This window comes from Sphaerodactylus townsendi, linkage group LG10 (assembly GCF_021028975.2).
Source record: "Sphaerodactylus townsendi isolate TG3544 linkage group LG10, MPM_Stown_v2.3, whole genome shotgun sequence".
Taxonomy (NCBI): domain Eukaryota; kingdom Metazoa; phylum Chordata; class Lepidosauria; order Squamata; family Sphaerodactylidae; genus Sphaerodactylus; species Sphaerodactylus townsendi.
In genome coordinates, this window is record NC_059434.1 from 65,510,830 (window position 1) to 65,536,453 (window position 25,624).

A 25,624-nucleotide genomic window follows, 5' to 3' on the forward strand; every position below is an offset into this window, starting at 1 on the left:
ATGGGGGGAGTTTGGCAGGGGGCCAACTATGGGGAAGGGGTGCAGGGTCCCAAATGTGCTCTCAAGTGATCCAGGAGGATGGTGTCTGGGTCAAAGGACTCCCTCAGCCCCTTCGATCCACCAGTTATTTCAGTGTTATTAGCTACGGCATAAAGAGATCAGAGCTGTCCACATTCACTCAGAAAAGGTGTGCCAGTTACCCTATTTTTTACCTGTAGTTAGCATATGGAAACATGTGCACAGACAGTATTCTCATGTAGGCTGACTGTACCCAACATCATGCCATACTAACTCAACCCAACTACTAACTCAACTCAACTAACTCAACCCAGAAAGTTAGTCAATAGCACTAGGAGGGAGGGAAAGGCCTAGAGATATTTTGTTTTCTAAAGGCCTGCTTTTAATAGTTGTATGATTGAAAGTCTCAAGAAAGAAGAGTTTGCAGTTTCCCAAGGATAGCCTAGGTATATTTGTAATTCAGGTGTCTGGAGAGACCTTCATTTGTATACCAGCCTGGATATATACAGAGCTAGATGCTAGTGGCTTGTATATAAATATATATATTACTGTTTGGTGAAGGGTACTAAATTAAGAGACCCAAAGTTTACCTTAAAATACTAATTATTGTGATACCAGCATAAACACAATTAGTAAAAACCTGAATTTCTGAACAAAAAAATGAAGTTTTCTTGCTTACCTCATTGGGGAGAACATTGGCAAAAGGTTTGATGATAGCAGCTAGTGGAATCTGAGCCTGCTTAGCCATATCGGCAGATGAGGGAAAGCAATATGCCGTGCATCGAATGTAACGAGGACTGGCATGACCTGACATATTCAAAAGAAACCCAAAGCAGTAAACTTAAGGTATAACATATTGCCTTCCTATTCAACATCCTCCTTAAGGCTTCATTATAAACAAATTTAAAAGTCAAAGTAATTAAATCAGCTCAATAATCAGACATCCTACTAAACATCCACATCAAATCTCAAATATTTTACAAACCCAAACAATCCAACAAAATACTAGCTTAAACCAGTTATTTACTCAAAATGGTCAAATCAACAGGTCTTATTGGCAGAATGCTTAAAGTACATGGAATCTCATAACTGTAGAATGTATTTTGACAGACTGTTTTACACATCTTTTTCAAAGATGGAGCCAGAAACAAAGGCCGTTTCTGCACAGCCAATTACAGCGTTGTGCCATTGGTGTTATTGGAAATGCTGCAGCAACGGAGCTTCGCATGGGCAGGCACTCCGTGGACAGGTAGCGCATTGGCTGAACCGCAGCGCTTCGCATGGCTGCACTTTGCAAGTGGCGTTCTTTTTTTCCCAGAGTAGACATCACGGGCGTTTGGCACCAGGATTGGCCAGTGTGGGCCGCCAGTGTGGGGGCGGGCGCTTCACATGACGCCGGCTGTGGAGCGCCATTGTTGAAAAGACGTGCTCGTTGAGCAATTTTCGAATACACCATTGTGGGCCAGCTGGAGTGTTGCTGCATCGCTGCAGTGTTGTTTCTGCAGTGGCTGCCGTGCGAACTCCCCACCCATAATGCTGTTTTTACCATCGTTTTACCAGCTTTTTTGGCCTGTGCGGAAATGGTCAAAGAGTGCTTTTTAAAATTAAAGACCCTTCAGAAATTAAATGTGGATATTCTAGCTAAGACTGACATTACATTCACTTAGAAAAAAAGCTCAATATAATTACATATTTACCTTGATCTTGGATCACACAATCTGTAGTAACCAGAGGAGGAACCTGACCTCTGATGTTTGTAGCATAGATCTGACCTCCCCTGGAAATTTTGTCATTTTCAATTACCTGAATCTGACAAATAAAACACATTTTTAACAGGGTACAGCTACAATTTCCTCAGTTTCATTGAAATATTATAGCAGTCTTTAGTCTATTGAATACTTATTACAGTACATCTGGGAGACAGGATCTTTTTACTTCTGATTCCCCAGAACATTTTCAATTTATCTACTTTAGGCACCACACTAATCATTCTATTCTCATTGTCTGAAATTGACACTCACTGGGCTTGGAATGGAATCAGGATCAAGTTTCTTCTGTTGGGGTCCAGCCAGTTGCGCAGGGCCTGAAGGAAGGCCACCTGGATAGGACAACTGTGCCCCTGCCATGGGAGGAGCAAAGTTACCTTAAAGAGTGAAAAATAAGATCAAAATTCAATTTTTAAAAAAGGTTGCATTTTCCAAAATTAGGAGTTTCAGCTTTTATTTTTAAGTTCCACCTGATGTTAAGACAGTTTGCCATTCTTACAGATAATACTCTACTGATAGATACTTCTCTACCAATTTAAATGTGCACACCCACAGAGGCCTACACATTCTCTCTCACATGCACAAAAGATACACACTTGAAAAGAATTCCCTGGTGAAATTTTAAGAGATCAGATGATAACTTGCTTTGACCTTTGGACCTAAGGCTTTCTGCTTCTGATTCACTAATAAAGAAATCATATGCAGAGTAATTGCAATCCAGTCCCGTTGAGATCAATGTGTTTGAAACAATTGGCTCAAGCTGGAGTAACTCTGCTTCAGATTGTACCGTGATTGCATTAACAAAGGTTATAGACCCTTCAATTCCTTCTCCATTTTGCTAATGGCACTGGGCATTCCACACAGTTTTAAGGGGAAAAGGTGTCCTTACAAAACCTGTCCTTCCTCCCTGCCGTAAAACCAGTAATAGCAGCAGAGAAGTCCAGTTTCAGTTAGAGAAAGGGGTATAAGGGTAAAGTCCTCTTCCCTTCCCACAAGATGCTGGCTCAAAAAACAGCTGTGCAAGCATTTCAGCTCACATATCCATGTTATATCAAGTTTATTGTCATCACAACCAAACCTCAAGAATGGTGAAATTCCATGACTGAGGGAACTCTTGGTTGTCTTGACTGTAATAATCAGTAGCAGGGTAACGGTATGGATCAGCAATACAGCTCTAGGGAAAGGGTTCTTGAATTCTTCCCTCCTGGTTTTTTGCTGGTTACAAATGGGCCTCTACCCAGTCTATTTTTTAAAAGAACGGGGGGGGGGGGGGTTCACAGCATGGATAACATCTGCCTTCCTGCTACAAATGCTTAAGTATCTCAGGGGAAATTAGTGTGCACGTGGGACTTACATGTAGCTTGCTCCTTAGACAATGTGGTATGCTCCTCAAAAATCCAGAGCACACTCCAGCCTGCAGATACCTCCCTGTGGTTATTCTGCTGTATAATTAGCACAGCACTTTGACCATAAAATTAGTCATGGGCTTAGCCACATTGGCCTGACCAGCACCCACTCTGGTTCACAGGAATCTGGCATTGATTCACATTAATCCTGGTTTTTAAGACATTTGGTTAGAAAGGAAATAGAAAACGGCCAGCATACTGGTAATGAACTAATTGGAATTTTCTGATCCAAATTAAGTTTTTGTCCTATCCAAATTTCAGGATTGATCTAAAGACCAAAAGAACTGTTGACAGAAGACACAGCTGTTCGTGTGAAACACATCACGTACGAGAGGTAAATCTAGCCTGTATGAGGATTAGATATTCACTGCCTTGTTATTGCACAAAGACCAATAAATAGTATCAGCATTACACAGACAACTTTGAAAACATGGCAAATCATCCTCAACATTCCTACTGCCCACACATCTTGCTTTTTCCTCTATCAGCCCCTAATACATTCTTCTTACTTCCTTTTTTATATAAAAAAGCATCAGAGGAGATTTAGAACAGAGAAGCTACAGGAAAGAAAAGACAAGCTTAACCTACACCTTATCTACTCCGAATTGTTTTACCAGGTGCCCTCCCAAAAGAGTCACAATCATTGTTGCAAAGTAGCTATTCCTTACAGACTAGCATGAAACTCACCATACTGAGGAGACAATCCAGGACCCGGGTGCTGGTTTGAGAGTTGCTGCTGCAGCAGATTTGCATTTGGCGGGCTAGAGCCAGGGATCCCTTCCTGCCTGGCTCCTGGAGGGAATGATGGGGGAGAGCAATGACTGTTCAAGTTGTTTGCTGGTGGTGGAGAAATTGGAGGACCAGATGGCAAGGCTGCTTGCTGTGGTGGAGGTGGCCGACCGTGCAAAGATGGCTGAATCCCAGAAGTCAGAGGAGGAGGAGGAGCTTGAGCATTATTGGGACCTGTATGAAAACATGATTAAGCATACATGCAAACTGAACACTTTAAAATAACAGTACCACACAGCTACCATCTGTTTCATAGAAAATAACTGATATTAAATTAATACAATCTTTAATATTTTTTTTAAAAAAAACCTTTACCTTAAAATTACCTTGTATGGTCTCAACTCTTTAGATATGACTTTGACTATTACTTAATACCTTCAACTTAATTTTTAAAAGTTAAAATAATTTTATCAAAATGCTTTGTGGTTGGGCTGGGGGTCAACAGTGGAGCATCTGCTTAGTTTGCAGAAGGCCCCAGGTTCCACCCCTGGTATCTCCAGTTAGATCAGGCTTAGACCTCTACCTGAGACCCATAAGAGCCACAGCCAGTCAGAGGAGACAACAGTCATCTTGAAAACCAAGGGTCTGACTCCATACCTTTTCACAATAAAAGGCTTTATTTGAGCACTTAAACATATGAGAAGGGTCATTACGGCTTCACATTTTACAATTATTACTTGACTGATATTATAACATTAGTAAGATTTTGTTATTTTGCAGAAGAGTTTACCAAAAATTATTTCTTTAATATTATTGTAAATTGCTGTTATTTAAAATTCTCTCCACACCAAGTCATTACATTCAGCCTGAGCGAGTGATATCTTCAATGTCCAAAAACGTTAATGTGCACTTAGATCTCCCTTCATTTCACAGGCTTGTCTGTTCAGTTCTACTGACAGGAGCTCCACAAATCACAGGGATACATGGTTGGAAGTCAAATGAATGAAACCATTTCATATGCTTATCACTCTAGTATTGTAAGATTGTGTTAGGATATCTATATGCCTGGAGAGACAAAAGGGGGAACAATCTTCTTTTCCCTGATAAAAACCTCACAAAATCTGAACTCCTCAGAAAGGTTTTGGTAAATATACTAACTTCTAGAGAGGATTTTAACACAAACATTTTCACAGTAATGGCAAGAATTTATTGACTAACCAATAATTTGCACTAGAAACTTTGTGAAGAGATGATGAAAACAACTTTCAAGTTTCAACTTTTATGAATCAGCCTAATAAAATTTGGAACTGTTCCAGTAGGGTCTAGATTAGAATATCAGATTTCTATCATTCAGCAGATCTGAGAAATTTTCTAGTACCTAGAAATGTCCAAGTTCCCTGAAAAAAATCAGTTCACATTGACCTGAAGATAACAAAAAAATGATTTTGTTCATACTAAGTTTGATCAAGACTGTTAACTACAGAACATTTTGGAGGACATTAATTGATATGGTCGCCATAGGTCAGAAGTGACTTTGCTCTTAATTCACATAAGCTTGATTGATCAGTGATTAAGCACTGAGGCTGGGGGTGGGGCTTGGGGGGCAGGGCCACACACTCCTGAGCCCCGCCCCCAGGCCTCAGTGCTTATTAAAGCAGCTCTTGGAGGCCAAGAGACTGCAGTCACTTCTGGCTTCCCCGGAAGGGAGGGCGGGGTGGCAGCCAGGCGCTCTTGACCTTGCCCATGTTGATGACGACATGGGCGGGGTCAAGGGCACCCGAAGACAACAAGGCAGCAGGAAGTCCTTCTGCCTTCCTGGTCACGTGGGGGGTGCTTATGCCGTGCAGGGGGTGGTGGTGCCCAGAGACAATTTGCCTCCAGGCGCCATTTGCACTCAATATGCCTCTGCTGAAAACAAAACACATTTTTCTATCTTGTTTTTAAAAAGTACCAAAATCCATGATCCCTCAATTGTTTTTTTACAAATAATTATGCAACACTTACTGTAACTGTTTACTTGCATATTGCTAAGTCGATTAGCCAGCTGTACTGCAGACGAAGATGGTGAGCTGTTTGGATATGTAGCTTGGGAAGGAGGGTAGTATGACGAATAAGAAGGTGGAGGGGCTGGATACCTGAAGAGACAAAGTAACATCACATAACAATTCAGAATAAGTCTAAGACAGTAGCATAGACTAAAACATCATTTTTCCTCCAGGGCAAGTAATTTCACCATCAGAAAGGGTTGGGGAGTAGTTTTTATTCTCTCATTGCAGATTCTTACTTTGTCCCCCATGCTGTTCCTTAGGGTCCTCCAAAAGTGGGAGAGAAGAGATAAAGCAGTTCCATTCCCTTATCAAATCTTCTCTGACTATACTCTGAATCCAATCTACATAATATTCTTTTCATCAACACTTAAAAGGCAAGATCTGAAAAAGCCATGACTGCAGGCTCAGTTCACAAAACAAAACATAGATATGAAAGAAGCCAGGAAACCTATCAAGGAAGTGTGTTGGCATGTTACTTGTTTTTTTATGTTGTTTATAGTTTGTCTTTCTCACTGGGACTGTAAGAGGATTACACAGAATGAGTCAATAAGATTGACAAATGGGCCATTCAATAAACAATACAATAAGATTATTGCTGTAGAACCAACCAGAAATCTAAAAACAGAACTAAAGCATAAGTATTAATGCGACACATTAAATGATGCAAAATTCCACAGTAGGATCCTTCTTTCAACAAGCTCTATATGAAAGGATAGACTATATTCCGTAATATTTTTCTTAGTAACTTTGTGAATCACTTAATGCAGAGCAAATGTAATGCCTGCCTCTCTTTAATAATAATAATAATAATAATAATAATAATAATAATAATAATAATAATAATAATAATAATAATAATAATAATAATAATAATTTGGGTGCTGTGTGGTTTCCGGGCTGTATGGCCGTGTTCTAGCAGCATTCTCTCCTGACGTTTCGCCTGCATCTGTGGCTGGCATCTTCAGAGGATCTACAAGGCAGTGAAGTGCTCAAATAAAATCCTCTGAAGATGCCAGCCACAGATGCAGGCGAAACGTCAGGAGAGAATGCTGCTAGAACACGGCCATACAGCCCGGAAACCACACAGCACCCAAGTGATTCCAGCCGTGAAAGCCTTCGACAATACAATAATAATAATAATATTCTTATATACTTATATATTCTTATATAGTCTTCTGTTAGAGCAGTAAGATCTGGGAAATAAGACATTTATGGAGAAATACTTGCCCCACTACAAAGATCTTTTCATTTCACACAGGCATCATTTTCCAAAAGAACTATATATTTTTTTAAAAAAATAATAAGAACAATATGGACATGTAACTCTGACAGGCAGCACAACATGACTTGTAACAGACAGATAATGTCCCTTCCACCTCACATACACATTGAAAATGGAAGTACCATAGAGGGGAGAAAGGTGGGGGTGGGGAGGAAACAGCAGCAGAAGCCAGAAGTATCAGTTCACAGCCCAGTTCTACAAAGATTCACCCATAAGCAAGAACTGCAAATTTCAGTAAGATTTCAGAACTGCAAATAAGCCCATGCAGGAATGTAGCCTCCCTGTTTCTGAAGGAGTTTTGGATTAGCCTCAGATTGGCATGGTGTAGGACACTTCATAACTTCTCTGAATCCATATGCATTGCCTTAAATAATATCTTCTATTTTTAAAAAAGAAAATTAAAAATGAACTTGGGTCTTCTCTCTAGGTCACTGGAGTGATTCTAATCTCAAACAGAAAATAAATTATATTACTTAATGACTCAATGATTACCTTTCTCTTAGTTGTTTACTTAACTCTGTTCTTCATATTAATAGTTTTTCACTAGCCAGGTCCTCAATATCTTAACCTATGCTAAGCTTTTCCTATTTATTTTTGACAAATGATTACGAATGATTACGAAGGAAATTCTCTCAAGTAAACTTTGGGGTATGGTGGTTGGGAGAATCAATCAAGACCACAGCAATACTGCCAAATACATATTTCTTAAAGTTAAAAGGTTTAAAGATAGAAAATAATGCTAACTGAATGAACATGAAATCAATAGGCTTTCCTCAGGATGGAAAACTAAGACACATGCTGGAGCATATATTAATCGCCCATGAATTCCATAAAATGTAACATTGTTAAATTTTTCTTGGCACTATCAGATGATGCCATAAAGGAAACAAAGAACTGAAACAGAACTAAACCTCATCTCATGCCTCACGCACATCCTGCTTTGATCTTTTTCAATCAGGCATGGAAGTCAAAGGTTATTCTCTATCCAGGGAATGCATTCCATATTATGGCTGCACAAAACATATGGCTCAAATTAGGCCTTGAACTCTAATCTAAATAATTTTTTTGATCCAGAAATAAAACAATTGTTTTTCCCCTCAATTAATCTGATTTATGCATATATCTCTTAATGGGTATTCCACAGCAAAGGATTTAATTGAACCAAATGAATTATTACTCTGTCAGAGGTATTAAGTTTATCCACACAGCATTCATACTACCCAAATGTTTGTAAAGCTAGATGGCATTACAAAAGGTGTATTGGATTAATCCAGGCTTTGGGGCAGCACACATTTCCACAGCACTAGTATAAAATAGGAATAAACTACACATATTTAGGAAAAAATGCATTTCTTTGGGAACTTATTAAGTAACTAAATGTGGATTGATCACCAAACTGGCAGACGAGCAATCCAGTCCCACAGAAATCCATCTGATCAATTAGAAATCTAGCATGCCCCATCACTTTTAGGGTACAGATAAGTAAAATATTGTCCTTAGAGATTATGGTAGAGGTCCTTGCCAATACATCTTTGGTCATGTATCCACTGATGACTCCCCTGCAATTAGGCGAAGCTTGCTAGCAACGGGATGAGGGGGTGTGTGCCGTGCCCCAACCATACACCATTGGCATTACACAGGGGCGGGGCGGTGGCAGATCAGGGCAGGGGGGAATGTGAGGGCAGATCATGCCCCATGCACAGTTTCATCTTCCTCCATCTCTGCCTCCCTGGCCCCCGACCTTGCAGCATGGACTGGTGGTTTGTCTTCAAAACCGGGGCAGAAGGTGCCAGATGCAAGACTTACCCGGTGTCTGGGGAAGAGCAGCAGAACCAGAGAACAAAGCAGTAGTAGCGGGGACAGGGACAGGGAAACCACTCCAGGTCCTATGGTGTGGCAGGCCATAGCTCAGCAGCCAGGGGAGCCTGGCACCCAGCAATGCCATTGGAGGCCTATCTGTGGGAGCTGTGGGGTAGAAGGGCTTACACACCTTTTCCGGGCTGCAATGGGCAGAGAAGAAACTTCATCCTGTTGAACATCTCCACGGCTCCCAGTCCCGGCAGGCATGCATGTCTTGGCATGTGAGACGGGTCAGTGGAAGGGGCCAACAGCAGATCTACAGCCAGGAAGGGCTGGGGCCTGATGAAAAAGTCAGGTTGCCTCTCAGGGAATAGGGGGCAGGGCTAGGCACAGGTGCAGGGTACTGGGTTGGTTGACAGGGTGGCAGTGGTGGAGTAACCCGTATAAGAAGGGAGAGGGCCAGAACACCAGGGACAAAGTTGGCGGCTAGATTCCCATACACTGGGGAATCAAACGGCCAGGAGCAATGAATTTACCTCCAGATCCATTTCTGAGGCTGACTCGCAACACAGGGGACTGGAGGCAGACACAGAGCACCCCCCACCCTGGGGAAGAACCATGGGGAGGTGCTCACACATGCCTAAACTTCTAGCTCAGCCATCCTAATCACATTAAGTCAATAACTTTATTTGGCTTGTCTTTCTAGTTTGTATCTATTAACTGGCTTCTTTGTGGTACAAGGTGTAGGAGGTGAAAACTGATAGGCGGTTGTTTTCACCAGAGGAAAAGGTCCATACAGATGGCGCTTCATATTGTACATGCATAAAGAAAATGGAAATCAAAATGTTGTCAGCTGTCTACGACACACTACTGACCTTGGTCTCTAGATACAGCTTAGAGTGATAGAAAGGTCTCAGATCTAAAGCAACTTTCAGTAAAAAGCACAGTATTCACCAATACTACTGCTGCTGCAGGGCATGAAAATGTGAATCACTCCCTGGACTGATAAGCCCCACCCGCAATACAATACTATCAACCACATCTTTGCATAACAAGTTCCACCCAAACACTTACTGATTGGTTCCCCACCCTGGGACATGGACAATATATATTCCAAACATTTCCTTTTCTCTGGACACAGTGTGTAACAGACTTCTCTCTGCGATACACCTCTGAAGATGCCAGCCACAGATGCAGGTGAAACATTAGGAACAAGATCCACCAGACCACGGCCACACAGCCCGGAAAACCCACCAGAACCAACTTTCAGTAGTAGGTACAGCATATACTTCCATCCTAAAACAGCAGATAAACATAAAAAGCTGCTTTCTGGTTTCTTTTTAAAATTACCTGTTTGATTGTTGTGCTGCATTGCTGGGTCCATTCTGGAAGCTGCCTTGATTAAACTGGTGGATGGCAGGAGGTGAAGATCCCACAGGAGCAGCAGGTCCAAAAGGCACACTTGTTTTCAACATAGCTAAATAAATAAATTGTAGTGAAGAACATGGCAGTTAATAACAAGCATTTATGTTAAAGGACATGTGTCAAACTCGCAGCCCTCCAGATGTTATGGACTACAGTTCCCATCATCCCCTGCCAGCATCATGCTGGCAGGGGATGATGGGAACTGTAGTCCATAACATCTGGAGGGCTGCGAGTTTGACACCTATGTGTTAAAGGATACGTTGAAAAGTAAAGGTAGTCCCCTAACCCATGGGTTGACATCACACCACAATGTTTACTGGGTAGAATGTTTATGAAGTGGTTTACCAGTGCCTTCCCCAGTCATCTACACTTTACCCCCAGCAAGTTAGGTATTCATTTTACTGATGCCAGAGGGATGGAAGGCTGAGTCAACTGAGTCAAGACTACCTGAAACTGACTTCCAACATGATTGAACTCACATTGTTAGCAGAGCTTAGACTGCAGTACTGCAGCTTACCACTCTGTGATACATTAGCAACTGCTAAAACACACACACACACACACACACAATTTGCCATTTAGCACCTCCTTTCCATCATTAAAGCAGAAACAATGTATTCAATTCTAGTGTGCTCTCTTTCTGCAGAAATATGAATTACAGCCATAAAATTTGGACTTTGAATTTTGCGACAGATTGGAAACAACACTCCTGGTAGTCAACAATAATTTCCAGCTTTATTTTGTTAACAAGAAAAAGACGTTGACTTTAAAACAAAGAAAACAGAACCTAAATTCTAGACAGAAAGATAAACACATAGAAGATATATTATCCTGATTATAATATTAAGATATTGTTATCTGAAAACTATTATTTATTTATTTGTTTGCTTGTTTATTTTGTTTATGCACCTACAAACAGGTTCAGAGTGGTGAACAACCTTAAATATACAATTTGAACAGTGTATTAAAAACAATTGCAAATATGGCAAGCTTCTAAATACTCACAACAAGGACTGGGACAGCTTAATTGTTTCCAATAATCAACAACCAGTCAAAAACTAGGACCCAACCAAAAAGTCGCCAAACAAGAAGAAACCCAAACAAGCAAACTCAAAAGCTGGGAACTGAAAAATGAAAAGCTGAAAGGAGAGGTCAGCTTAAGATGGAAAACTGTTGCTATCCTCAACCAGAGGTGGAACAACTCTGTCTTGCAAGCCCTGGAGAACTGAGCTAGATCCTGCAGGGCCCTGGTCTCATTGGACAGAACATTGCACCAGGCTGGGGCCAGGGCCAAAAAAGCCCTGGCCCTGATTGAGGACAGCCAGATTGTTTTAGGGCCAGGAATCTCCAGAAGGTTGTTATTTCCTGAGCATAACGCTCTCCAAGGGGTGTATCAGGAGAGGTGGTCCTGCAGATATGCTGTTTCCAGGCTGTTTAGGGCTTTAAAGTTTAATACCAGCACTTAATTCGGAGCTTTACATGACCTCAACCACAGTGTTACTTTACCTGACTGAGGTGCAGAAGGTGATGGGTTTCCATCACCGTAGTGTCCATACAGAGGTGAAGAAGCAGGTTGTCCAAAACCTGGAGTAAATCCCCCCATTCCCGGCTGAGACTGGGAATATGGAGGTGTTGCAACATATCCTTGCTGATTCATTTCAGCAATACTATCTTTTTGAAGGCAAGCCAGTCATAAAAATCTGAAAAAGAAATTTAATCCACATTATTTCACTGACTGTACAATAGAAATTGTAGGCAACGATCACGCAAGATGCAAGAACAGCATCTGCAGTCAAGACACAAATATTCTGTTAGTCATCGCACAAGAAAGCCGATGACCAAATTAATTTCTTGGGCTTGACAAAATACACAGCAGCTCTCTTGCACCAGCAAATGTTACAAGCACAGGGTTTTTTATTAAGTCATATGGGTAATACAAACGAAAGATGTAGTCACTAGTGCCATTTACAAGGATAAACCAGTTTTTATTCTCAACAACTTTCTGATAGGGTTGCCAAATGTTTACAACCAATAGTCCCTCTAAGACTTCTGTACCACAGTGCTGAAGCTCGCTGTTGCTGAGTGGAACTGAGCCACCTGTGAGACCTCCCCCTGCCGGGCAGGTGCCCAACCTACACGACACCAATACGATGCCTCACAGCTGCCCAGCTTACAGGGAACATTTCCCCATAACACAGGGGAAAATAGGTCTAAGTCTGATTACAAACAACTGTTTTATCATTCATCAGGTGCAGATATCTGGTCTGGATTGGATGATACATCTAAGACAATTACTGGGTACAGTGAACCCATATGATAGATTCCATTCATCCAAACTTCTACAAGTTACCATGGCTAAAGCTGCAGGGAAGTAGCTCTCATACTTGAAGAGGTCCTCAAGCTCATCTAATTTTCTCTGGACAGTATCTTATTATAAGAATAATCCCCTTCAGACATTTTCTCCTCCACCCTGTCCTTCATTTTGGAAAGGAATTTTTAATTGTTTTCTCTTTCCATATCAAACTAACAATGTATTATTGAGGCACAGGTACAAATTAGCATGGTCAACTGAATCAGATTTGCCATTTTCGTATCAAACTAATCATGTAACATTAGGGCAGAGAGAGATTTTGAAAATGGGGGTGATAAAAAAAGTACTAAGAGTAAATGTAGCATGTAATTAGGGACTGTTGCAGCAATGAGCACGTGTTACTGTGAATCAAATTTGGCAAAAAATGAAGTTCTTTGTGGGGGTGGGTGGGCTAGTGTTTCTGTTCCTTCAGGTAATGGCGCCTGCTCCAGTTGTTTTGGCTTCCATTTTGGGTTGATAGTTCTCAATAATAGAAACAGAGGCTCAAATATTTTTGAACTGCTGTTTCAAAATGTAACTGCACAGTAACACTAGTGTCCATGCAAAAAAAAAGGAGAGGTTTGTTTTTCTTTTGGGTGGCGCAAGTCCATTAAGACCTGTGAAGGACTTTCTAATAGTGGTGTGCGTGGGAGATGGTTTGCCTTTTTCTTTCTCCCTACCTACCAGAAAGCCTTCTAGAGGTGGGGGGGGCTCTGGCTTGGCCTGCCCATAACAGTATAGTAGCAAACCTTTGTTAATAATATAAACAGAAGTGGGGGGAGAGTTAACGTTTCTTCATGCTCTACAAAGTAGAAAAAGATGCTTCCCTCTTCTCAACCCTTTACATGAATGGTAATGGACCATTAATCTGTTTTAGTGGTTATACATGCGGAACAGAAATTAGAAATCCCAGTTCAGCCACTGAGTTATCATTATTATTGTGTGGTGGAAGATCTAACACCCCTTTGTAAAGCCTATTTTGCTACATAACAAAGAATGCAGTCTTTTAAATCTAATTAAAATTAGATTTATTTTAAAAGTTATATCCAGTCTTTCTCCTTAGTAGAGATCCAAAGTCATATTATTCTCTTTCCTCCACTTTAGCCTCACAACAACCCTGTGAGGTATGTCTGGCAGAGGGTGTATCACCCAACAAACATCCATGGTAGACTGGGGATCTGAGTATTGGACACACCTGACAGGTTGCTTATAAGTTCTCTTATTACATTTTCCTATTGTGAAAATAACCTGGTTCACAATGTTTCAATTCCCTTCATTTTTGGCGCCGCAACTTCCATCATCATTCTGTGCTTGGTGGCCAGTTTTCGAACATGTAGCTTTGTTTTCTGATGAGTTATGTCTGCTACAACCAGAGACTTCCAATGCAAATAGTATGGGGTGGTGCCAGGCTAATCCTGTGCCAGGCTAATCCTATGTCCTGGAACTCCTAAAATCATCATGAAAGGTGACTAATTTTGAGTCTCCTAGTTTTATTCTCTGATGAGTTATAACTTCCATAAATGGACAAATGGACAGACAGGCCAAATGTTTACTACTATAGATGCATGGTTACAGCAAGCCAATGTTTTGTTATGAAATTTAGTTTGGATCATATGGGGCCAAATGGAATCTTTGGGGCCAAATGGAATCAAATGGGACTCAGGTGGAATCTTTGGGAACCCATGGCGACTTGGCAGCCCTGCATATATATGTAGTGTTGTTATATAAGTAGTGTTGTTACCTGCCTTGGGCCCTGATTTTGTCAAAATAAAGGTGGGTATATAAACATATAAAACAAATAAACACAACCTGACTGGTTTAGATTATGAATATGAGTCCAGAAAACCCGGTCTGTATTGTAAATTGTATTGTATTGTAAATTGTTCCCAATGTGGGAATATAAGTTTTTCTTTTCCTTCTATAATCAAGGTTGCTTCAAATGAATGTTTTTATATTGATTTTTTTCTGAAAATGTTCAAGAGCTTTTAAGATTCAAGCAAAAACAGCAATGCAAATGAACAGAAATTCTAATGTTCTCTTTTGAGTTTTCTTGTGCATGAAAGAGAGAGAGAGAGAGAGAGAGAGAGAGAGAGAGAGAGAGAGAGAGAGAGAGAGAGGTAAGCACACAGTTGTTCCCAGTGGTGGAGGTTTTGTTTCCCCTTCCTGAGCAGAATGAAACGTGGCAGACTGAGCTTTGGTCACTTCAGCAAGCATTAAAGCACAAACACAGCAATTTGCATTGTCATTTATAAAGAATAACAATCAAGGCAGTTCCAGCAGTTGGTAACGTTCTTAATAGTGATAGTAAATAAGGGAAACTACTTCCTGTACAACCGAGAGACAGAAAAAAAAGCGCCACGTCAGACTTGCCACTCACATTAGAAACCAAGAAGACTGAAAGGAGAAATGCAAACAAAACAATGCTGGTTGAGTTACCTGAGTGTCTCCCGTATTGCATTATAAATGAGAACCAATACCATCCTTCTTTGCAAATACAAATACATTAGAACTGCAAGTTATGGAGCACATCAGTAAAACCATACAAGGCAATATTAAAATGGCATATTAGATTTAGAGTTGTCTGAGTGAGAGAAGCACAATGGCAACAAGTGCTTCTCATGCTGGTTTCACATCATAGAAAACTTTTGATTTAATGCCTTTGACGTTCCTAGAAAGTTTCTTCTTGAGGTCAAAAACACAACTACTCACAACCAGTGTGCTTAAGCGGTTAGATTACTGAATTCGGACTGGGGAGATCTGCATTGAAATCCCTACCAATGTGGTGCAGTGGCTAGTGTCAGACTAAGATCCAGGAGACTCGAGTTCAAATGCCTGCTCTGCCATGGAGGCTTGCTCGGGTAACCAGTCACAAACTCTCAGCCTAACCTATTGGTTACAGTTGTTATGAAGATGAAAAGGAACATAGGATAATAAAGTAAGCTGCTTTGGGTTCCCATTGGGAAGAAAGGCAGCGTCTAAAGGGAATAAATACAAAAAAAATGCCCTGCCATGAAGCTCACAAGGTAATCTTGTAAGAATGTCCTTGTGAACCCAACCGAACACCAAGGGTCCTTCTGAAACAGGGGATGGGTGGCAGCCACACAGAAATCTAGTTGTGTACAGTTTTAGCATGCCAGAGCATGCATCATCACATTACATGTGACTGTATTCTGAACAGGCCAGAAATGAGCACCAACTTAAATGTGACTGCCAAAGCTGGTGCCAGAAGGATTAACATAAAAGGACATCATAGGAAATAAATCAGAAGGTGATATGGAAACACCATTCACCAAGATGGATGACAGGTGGCCCAGGCCCAAACCACAATATGTTTGGTGGCTGTACTGACATGCCACTTTCAGCATCCAATGAACTAATTCCTTCTCAGTGTTCATGTACTGTCCCCAGATTTCTCAATGCGATAGAGATCCTACACTCCCCAGTTTTTTTCAGCCCAGTCCAGATTCTACGGTAGCCACTGCAAATAAAGAATGGCCAACTCCATCTATCCTAAACTGCTTCCCTCAGTGGCCAGTCCACCTAGCTGCAATAAGAACTGGTGGGAAAATCTCCTCCACTGGCATGTCTGGACCACTGTCTCCTCCACTCCCATAAATCTCTCCTGCAACAGCTTCATCATCTGGTCATTATGGAGAAGTTTTATAAATTAGAGTTTTAAAGCTCAATTTGCTTGCTTACTGTCTCAATTTCATTCTGTGCTTTTTTTTTTACTGTGAATAACTGTTTAATCCATGGCCTAGCCCAGTTCCATCAGATCTTGGAAGCTAAGCAGGGTTGGCCATGGTAAGTATTTGGATGGGAGATCACTAAAGAATTCCAGGGTTGGTATGAAGGCGGCGTCAATGGCAAACCACATCTGTAAGACTCTTGACTTAAAAACCTGGTCGGGTAGCCAAAAGTCAGCACTTGATGGCACCTTTCAGACACACGGTTGTTTTATATTATGTTTTCTATTGTAGGTAACTGTTTTGTATGATCTTAGCTGCAATGGCAGAAAAGTAGTATATAAATGTATCAAATAAATATTCATAATATGGAAGTGTGGTCAACTCATATGGATTTTAAAGGTAGCCAAAAAAACCCAAAGTCGGGCTGTACAAGTGCGAGGCATCAAAGCTTCAATTAGAAAGGTAATGGGGGGGGGAGGGGAAGAGATTTCTAAAATGAGCCTAAAAGCATACTTAGAATTTTGTTCCCGGACTGTTATCAAAACCACTCATTTTTGAAACCTGCTCCTCAAAGAACTTGGTGTTCATGCAACAGCTCAAACCCCTAAGCAATTGCCCTTCTGGTTATTTTGTATGCAAAGTGACTGCCCCCTCCCAATGCTGTAGGGGGGAAAGATGAACTTTTCTTTTTCCTCTTAATTAGGGATACATTCCTTCCATCATGGGGAATACACAAAGTCCCCCCAACTGGCACACTCGCTGCACCCCGGGATGCTGCTTCAGCTTCCAGCCTTCGCTCCTCCTTATATGGGATGCTCTCATCCCACATCACCAAATCCCAACGTGGTCCCAAGTTAAAGATGCACACCAGGCTCACTCCTGCACTTCTCACCTGCGGGGGCTTTCTCTTCCCGCTTTAGTACAGGAGACCCGTCCCGCGTCGTGTCTCGTTGGGTTCAAGCCGGTCCAGTCCAAAGAGCAGCCGCAGCCGCTGGACAGAGAGGCTCGAGACAGCCGGCTCCTTGCTCCGCCCGGGAGCGCTCAGCGAACTGCCACGTCTAACAGTGCTCGCGAGGGCGCGCGCCGAGGCCACGGCAGGCCCGGGAGCGCGCGCAGAGGGAGCGCGCGCGCGCGCCTGAGTTTAGCGCGAAACGGGAATGTCGAAAAAGGTAGTCGGGAGTCTGCGCATTAGGTGGCAAGAAGCCTTCGCCATTACTTCCTTCTAATTCTTGCAGAAAGCGTGAACGGTCTCTTTGAGCAGAAGCTTTTGCACTTGGGTGGGGCTGCTGCCTCACCTGCTCCTTCCCGTGCCTTGTGGAGAGGCTGGAAACAGTGGGATGTCATTTATGAGAGAGCGACGAGGTGTGTAATGCTTGAGCAAAATAGCCATTCATTGCAAAGGGAAATGGGGGGAAAGTGAAAGTAGAACTAGAAGTGTGGCAGGATACGAAGCATAAGAATTAAGGATAGGCTGCTAAGGGTTGCCAACGCTTGGTTTGGACATTCCTGGATATTTTGGGGGTGGAGCCTGGGGAAGGTAGGGGCTGGGCTCAGCAAGGTTTAATACCAAAGAGTCCACTCTCCAAAGCAGCCATATTCTCCAAGGGAACTGATCTTGGTCGTTTGGAGCTCAGTTGTAATAGTGGGAGATCTCCAGGTACGAGTTGGAGGTTGGCAGCCCTAAGTAAAGCATAGTCTGGGTTTGCTTAGAGTTTATCCGGAAGGATAACTGATTTCCCAAGGCCAAGTCAATTACAGAGTTGGAAACATGTCAAGAAAACGTTACAGAAACAAATATGGGTTCAGGGAAAGGTGACTAAATGTATGGTGGAGCAGTCCCAAAGACAAAGTTATGGGAATAATCCTAGCCAGAGTTACTGAGAAGTAAATCTCATTTTATTCTATGGGTCTATGGAAAGTGGTTTAGGATTGCAGTTGAGGCTAAAAAAATGGGACTCAGGCTCTTTCCGCAAGTTGACTCAGGCTCTTTCAGCACAGAAAATCCTGGTTTGAGGCAGGAAATAAAACATTTCCTCTGAGGAGTTCCACATAACTTTTACCCCAAAACTTTTATTTTCAGCCTGAAAATGTTTTAAATGCATCCTGAAGAACAGCGATTCTTTTGCTGTAACGTTTTCAAAACGTTTTGAGTTGCTGTGCACGTTCTTTGAAACATTTCCCATGCCTCTCCAGTCCCTGGACTTCCTCCCTGGTGCCATTTTTCCAGCCTGCTCCATTCTGTCTCACCTGTTTATTTTCACCAATTCTATTTTTTTTTAATTGGGAGGAGGGGTGAAATCTATGAAGCATTGCTTATATGAGCTATGGTGAATTGCAGCATGAAGCATTGAAGTATCAAATCCACAAAGAATTTTTTAAAAATGAAAAAAAAATCACAAAATGAGTGTCAAGAAGCGTTTTGAGGGGGTGAGTACAGACAAATGGGGTAGACGGAAAACGCTTTGCAAATGTTTTGCAAACGTTTTTGTGACTTGTGCAGAAACAGCCTCATTTAGGGTTTTATTTTACATTGCTTTTAAAAGCATGGTTGCGACACTTAGAAGTCGCATGCTTTTAAAAGCAATGTAAAATAATCAAATGTCTGTGAAAATCAAACTACATTATAATAGCCATTCAAAGGACAATTCTGTGTGATTACAGTATGCTGATAACATGCACTTTAGTTATTTACAAAAAATCTGATCTATTAAAAATCTAATCTGATTTGGAATTGCAGATTTGCCACCAGTCTATCTAATCATCTTTTAAAGCTGTCTATGCCTGTGGGTATTATTACATCTTCTGGCAGCAATTTCTGCATTTCGATCACTCGTGTAAAGTGTTTCCTTTTGTCCATCCCAAATCTAATTCCCATTAACATCATTGGATGCCCTCAAATTCTAGTATTTTGTGGGAAGGATAACAAGTTCTTTTTCAACTCTTTCCATTCTCTGCATAATTTTATAAACCTTCTTCATGTCTCCCTTGGTGTTGCCCCTTGGTGCTGGTATTCAGAGGTTTATGGAGCTTCCCTTTAGTCACCAAGGACAGTAGCCACTGATCAATTTATACTCCACTAATTTGCTTGAGACAGACATTAGGCTTACTGGCCTGCAATTTTGTTAACCCTCTGGACCCCCTCTTAAAAATTAGCATAAATTAGTTAGTCTCCAGTCTCCTGATATAGTGGCTGAATGTAGTGAAAAGTTACATATATGGGTTAATAGATGAACAATATCACATTTTAGTTCCCTATGGACACTTGAGTGTATGTCACAGCTTGTCTCAAAGGAGTTGGGGCACAAAGTTGATTCACAACATCAGCAGGGGAAGTCAGGTGAGGATCTGAAGAGGGCAAGCCAGAGAATGAGCAATGGCCACAGCACCTCATGCTCATTAAACAACACTTTGATACCATCCTCTAATGCTGTGGCCCTTGCAGCCCCCTGGAAATGTGGGAGACTTGTAGGCCTGTGGCCCATGGCCAGGATAACTTTTCTCCTCCTGTTTCTCTTCCAGGTGGGTGGCAATCAAGTTGGAGTGGCTAGAGATCTTTTATGAGTGGGGGGGGGATGCTTTCTCCTAGGGTCATCAATGCATGGAGGAACTGGTTGTATCCATGGTAACTGCAACTGGTTATTACTAGAGATGTTGGGGATGAGCAGGCATTAATTGACTGGGCCTTGAGGGATCTGCTGGCTCCACAGCTTGCTTCCATACTAGGGTTATGGCAGCCCCCCTTCTGCTCCACTACCAGTAAAGTCTTCCTGTGGGTGTTCTAAGTAATATGAATAGGCCATTGGGAGGTACCCCCTTGGAGAGTACCAGACATCCCTCAATGGGGCACTCTCCTTGTCACCTCCACGCACCCCTTTCTTAAAGAAGAAGTGGTGTTTGGATATATTCTCTGCTTTTCTCAACTGGATTGAATCAAAGGAGCTTACACATTCCTTCCTTTTGTCTCCCTGTAATAAACACCTTGTGAGGTAGGTGAAGCTGAGAGAGTTCCAAAAAACTGACTAGTCCAAGGTCACCTGACAGGCTTCATGTGTAGAATTGGGGAAACAAATTTAATTCACCAGATTATAGCATGCCGCTCATGTGGAGTGGGAAATCAAACCTGATTCTCCAAATGAGAGTTCACCTGCTCTTAATCACTACACCACGCTGGCTGTTGATGGTTGTCCCCAGCCAGCTGCTCCCAGATCTCAAGGATCTCGAGTTCATCATTCCTTGCCTCTGAGTTGGAGCCTGCACTGTTTCCATAGTGACTGCTATGCTGTAATGGTGGATGTCCTGCTAAATGATGTCACAACCAACCAGACACTCATAATCCATGCACACAGTGCATGCTCTGCAGTCTGTAAAGGTCTGCTCTGTAGTATAGACCCTGCTGCCATGACTTTTGTCCACCTCTTCCTTCTGATTCTGCTGGTGCTTCTTATGAGGCTGGATGGAGCTCTAGGGCCTTGCCCACCCCCCTGCCACTGCACCTTGGAAATTCTCAACTGCAGCAGGATCAACAATCATCCCAGAGTTCACCAAATACCCCTTCCCAAGCCAGCAGTTCATCCTCATCTTTTCATGTACTTGGACTTTACTGGGAATCTGATTTCGTCTATTGGGAAAGAAGCATGGAAGGACTATCCTTGGGCTGAATACTTGGTCCTCATGGGCAACAACTTGAGCAGACTTGAGAACTCATCTCTGCAAGGCTTGCTCTTCCTTACTTACCTGGACTTGTCATGCAATAAAATACAAGTTATTGAGAAAAATGTGTTTGACCCTGCCCCATTCCTGCAGATTATAAACCTCAGTGGCAACGTCATTGAACAAATCACGTATGGGACATTCCAGGCCTGGCATGGCATGCAGTTTTTGTTCAAGCTGGATCTCAGCCATAATCCACTGGCAGTCATTCAGGATTCATCTTTTTACAATCTGCCCTCGCTGAAGCTACTAGACCTTGGTACCACCAAAATTACCCCAAAGATATTGGAGGATCTGCTGCTGACCTCCCTGCAGTTGAGAATGCTCATCTTGCCCCAAAATATATTCTGTTGTCTTTGCCATTTTAAGGACGACATTGAAGTTTGTTGCAAGATTATCAAACTGGAGTGCACAGACTCATGTGGTATAAGTGTATCTCAGTGTGAAAATGAAGAGCCTTTGATCAAGGTGCAAGAAGTCATAAAAGTACTGGAAACCAGGAAAATGAGTAGCAGCAGTCTGCTTACCATCTTGCTGGAGAGAGCCATACCCAATATTGACACACTGACTCTGGCCCAAAACTACTCCAGCCTGGCTGCCAACGTTAGCCTGTTAAAATCAGTTCTGCAGTTAATGCAGCTGAAGGCAGATGAACCCTTGGATATAAACTGGGTTGACAAACATAAGCTGAAAAAGCTTTACCTGATGGTCAACCAGTTGCAGGCGGCAGCCAAAAAACAAATTTTAGAACTTGGCAAGGACAGTCCAGAGGTAGCTTTCCAAACTGAGTTGGCTGCCCAAGTTTCAAAGAAGTCTGCACAGAACACTGTGATTGAGTCTGCATATATGGCCCACAAGAAGGGAAGGCATTCAATGAAAGTAACAAAAGAAAACTGGCTTGGAATACACCAAAGAAGCAAAGCCACACTGTTCAGGCATAGCAGGGATGGACAAGAAGTTGCAAAAGCTACCACACCATATGCAGACCAGTCCAGTGTCTTTGATCTGTACAATGACGCTCAAAGCCAGAGGCAACTAGCAGAACACCCAGACCCTCAGCATCCCCGTTCATCTCTCAGGTCTAGCCAAGCCGCACTTCAGTCCTCTTGGAAACACTTTATTTCAGACTCCCCAAGGAATGCTGTCAACATGACTGATTCTATCATAGTTGGCAATAAATACAATGATTTGACTAGCCTCTCTAGTGGCAGAAACTCTGTGGCAGCATTGGGGGATAGACTTGGTGCAAAGATCTTTACTAAAGAAGAGCTGCTGTACCAGCTGCTACATAGAAGTAATTTTCCTTCAAGAAATGGCAAATCTGAAATTGCTGCTGCTGACTCAGAACCTTCCCGAAATGAGCTCTTACGTGATATAACATTGTCCCATGGGACACACTGGGAACATCAGAGGAACTCTGTTTCTACAGCACTAAACTTCTTAGCGCATCAGGATTACTTGCTTCAGGGTGACCTCTTTGAAGCTAAACTGAACAAGCAGTTGACTTCCCTTATTCCAGATGCACCAGTGAGGAAGTTCATCTCTCGTGTGGTTCGTATTCTGAAAATTGATTGCACAGTGCCCACAGTCCAGGGTGCTTGTGCTAAACTCATCTTTAGAACAGGCCTCCTCATAAAATTCTTTACTGACAATATCAAGGAGACCTCCTTCCTGTGGAAGAAATATTTCTGGCTTTCCAAAAATATAGCTAATACCACAACAGGAAACTCAAGGAAACAAGAGAAGCCTTTGGATGTGATAGCAAGCCAAGGGATTATAGACTATGAATATGGAAACAAGCTGCTCTTGGCTTTTTCGGTGACTGCCATCATAATGATTATCATTTCTGTTATTTGCCTGATTGAGATCTTCTCTCAGTATTCTGCTGCCAAAGATAGAGCCTTTCTGGGCAGAAGGAATAAACCCTTACCAGATCTAGAGTATTCTAGAACAGGCTCTCTGATGATGGATAAACCCCTTTGGATCAAAGACATGTGTCAAATTCATGATGAAACACAGAAGAACATGGCAGACAAACAGCATGAAGAAGAGTTCTCAGAGGAGGTGGATAGAGTCAGTAGGGGCAATACAAGGCCATCTTTACCTGAATCACCTATGAAAAAAGCCAGTTCAAAAACATTACCAACAATTGAATTGCTACATGCTACCACTGCTGCACTGCCGCCTCCTCCACCATCTTCTACTCCTTCTCCAAAACCCAGTGTGAAAAAAGCTTCAGACACGGCAGGGGTATCTTCTGAAATTACCAGTTCAAAAGCAGTTTCTTCAGAAGTAGGCGAAGGAGGTGATGAAGACAAAGAAGTCTCTGCTGAGAAACCTGAGAACCCCACTTCAGAGTCAACAAGTGAGGCAGCAGAAAGTGGGGAGAGGGAAGAAAAAGATTAAGAAAGCAAATGATCTTTCTGGTTTTAAGAATAATTATGTGTATTACCTACATTAAAGTTTTACTGCTGTCTATACTGAATACTATTAAAAGCATTGCTCTGAAATATTTAAATAATCATTTTATAATAATAGTCCTGATTACTGTGCCTTTTATTATCAAACAAGTGAATGTGTGGAGTAAGCTTCTTGTTGTCTTCTCTTCTGCTAATTATTTTTTAATTGAATGAGATTTAACTTTTTAGTTCTCTAGAAATGCCATTAGCTGTCCAATCCTGTGCAGACTACTCTAAACCCACTGGATCGGGATGCAGACAGCTTATTCACTTGGTTTGTCCCAGATGTCCTATTTATCATCCTGGGTTTTGTTCAAGCAGGTCTCATGATCCTCAGAGTACAGCGTTTTTGAAGAGCAAAGACTATACTCTCTTTGTATCTAGTAGAAAAGCTGGTTGGATCTGGCCCATTGATTCTAATGGGCAAGTGCTGGTATAACTTTGCCTAAAACTGTACAATTAATTATTCAACATTAGTATGTTTAACGAAGAATACATTTACTATGCATAAAGTACTACAGTAGAGTATGAAAAAATCCACAGGACAGCCATTAACAAGATTTTATTTCACCATAAACACTTGTGCTTTAGATTATAGGTAAAACTGTAATGTGTGTGCCGGGGGTGGGGGGAGGTTTTTCCAGGGGACATTAGTATTTATGACCATACCTGTACCTGACTTGCTGAAAGACGCAGTGAATTTCTACTGTCTTTATCTTTAACATGAATTCCATTGAGATTATTTGGAGGCAGAACTGAGCTTGGCTCAGCTGCTACCTTTGAAAACTTTTATCTGCATCTACTGCAGGATGATCATATTTTCCAGTGTTGTATGCAAATAACAGGCTGCTAGAAACAATATCTGACTATTCTACAATTTAAAATTATTAACGTACGGAAAAAAAACAAAAACCTAACTGAGTTTTTTTAAAAACAACAACAACAGTGTTGTTACTATCTTCTACAAACATGTGAAAAAGAAATCAATTACAATAAATTCATTGTATTGTCAAAAGCTTTCATGGCCGGAATCGCACAAGTTGCTGGCCGGCGGTTTCGAGACTTGTATGGCTATTGTTCTTAGCATTCTCTCCTGACATTTCGCCTGCATCTGTGGCTGGCATCTTTAGAGGATTGTGATGCAGGTGAAACGTCAGGAGAGAATGCTGCTAGAACATGGCCATACAGCCCGAAAACCACACAGCACCCTACAATAAATTCATTTGTGACATCTAGTAATCACAAGATCCTAGCTAGATGTTGTTCCAAAATTCATAACAGGGAAGGGAGTGTTTCAAAACTAAACTCTCCTCATGAAAAAAAGGAAATAATTGTCAAATGGAAAACAGGTTCCCAAATGCCTCTTAACTTAATGGATTTAACTGGAAGAAACTCCACTTTCCAGGTTTCCCAGCAGCCATGAATACTTCTGGAGACTCCTTCCGCAAATTGGTTAGATCGACAAATGCTCTCTTGTGCATTTTCTTTGATGGTTCCTGCCTTGAAGAAAGGCGTGCACGAAAAGGTCAGAAAGAAGTCCCACCGTACTGTTATTCCACAAAATATGCAAAACAGAAATGTTCAGGAGGGCATTGTTGTAATGGAATTGAGATTGTATCGTGATGGAACAGTCCTTATGGACAATTTCCTATGGTTTCTAGAAAGAAACATGGGCACTACATTGCCTTGTATAGCTTTAATAAAATCATATCTTTTTCCTACTGAAATGGAGAAGGGCTTAAAGGGAGAGAACAAAGGGAATTCTGATCCGGGCCGGGCAGGAGAAATCAACTCCTGATCCCAGGTCTGAAACAAAACCTGCTTGGAATGATTCTATGGCTGAGAAATCTATGTATTAGAACTTTTCTTATTTTCTGTTTTTTCAATAAAATCTTTGGAAAACTCAACGGTTTTGAGTTATACTATATCCAAAGGCAAATAG

The 25,624-nt window shown here is 41.7% G+C and overlaps 1 protein-coding gene across 1 annotated transcript in view; it reads right to left on the bottom strand.

The window, feature by feature from the left end:
* SEC24D (SEC24 homolog D, COPII coat complex component) overlaps nucleotides 1–17,579 on the bottom strand; it is a 61,402-nt gene extending 43,823 nt beyond the window's left edge. Inside the window, exons 1-8 of the mRNA XM_048509021.1 lie at nucleotides 17,406–17,579; nucleotides 11,981–12,174; nucleotides 10,400–10,526; nucleotides 5,924–6,054; nucleotides 3,878–4,153; nucleotides 2,040–2,161; nucleotides 1,716–1,827; nucleotides 698–825 (exon numbers count right to left, since the gene is read on the bottom strand). Coding sequence (XP_048364978.1) covers nucleotides 698–825; nucleotides 1,716–1,827; nucleotides 2,040–2,161; nucleotides 3,878–4,153; nucleotides 5,924–6,054; nucleotides 10,400–10,526; nucleotides 11,981–12,131 — 1,047 coding nt within the window. The 5' untranslated portion in view covers nucleotides 12,132–12,174; nucleotides 17,406–17,579. The remainder of the gene's footprint in view (nucleotides 1–697; nucleotides 826–1,715; nucleotides 1,828–2,039; nucleotides 2,162–3,877; nucleotides 4,154–5,923; nucleotides 6,055–10,399; nucleotides 10,527–11,980; nucleotides 12,175–17,405) is intronic.
* Between the last annotated feature and the right edge of the window lie 8,045 nt (nucleotides 17,580–25,624).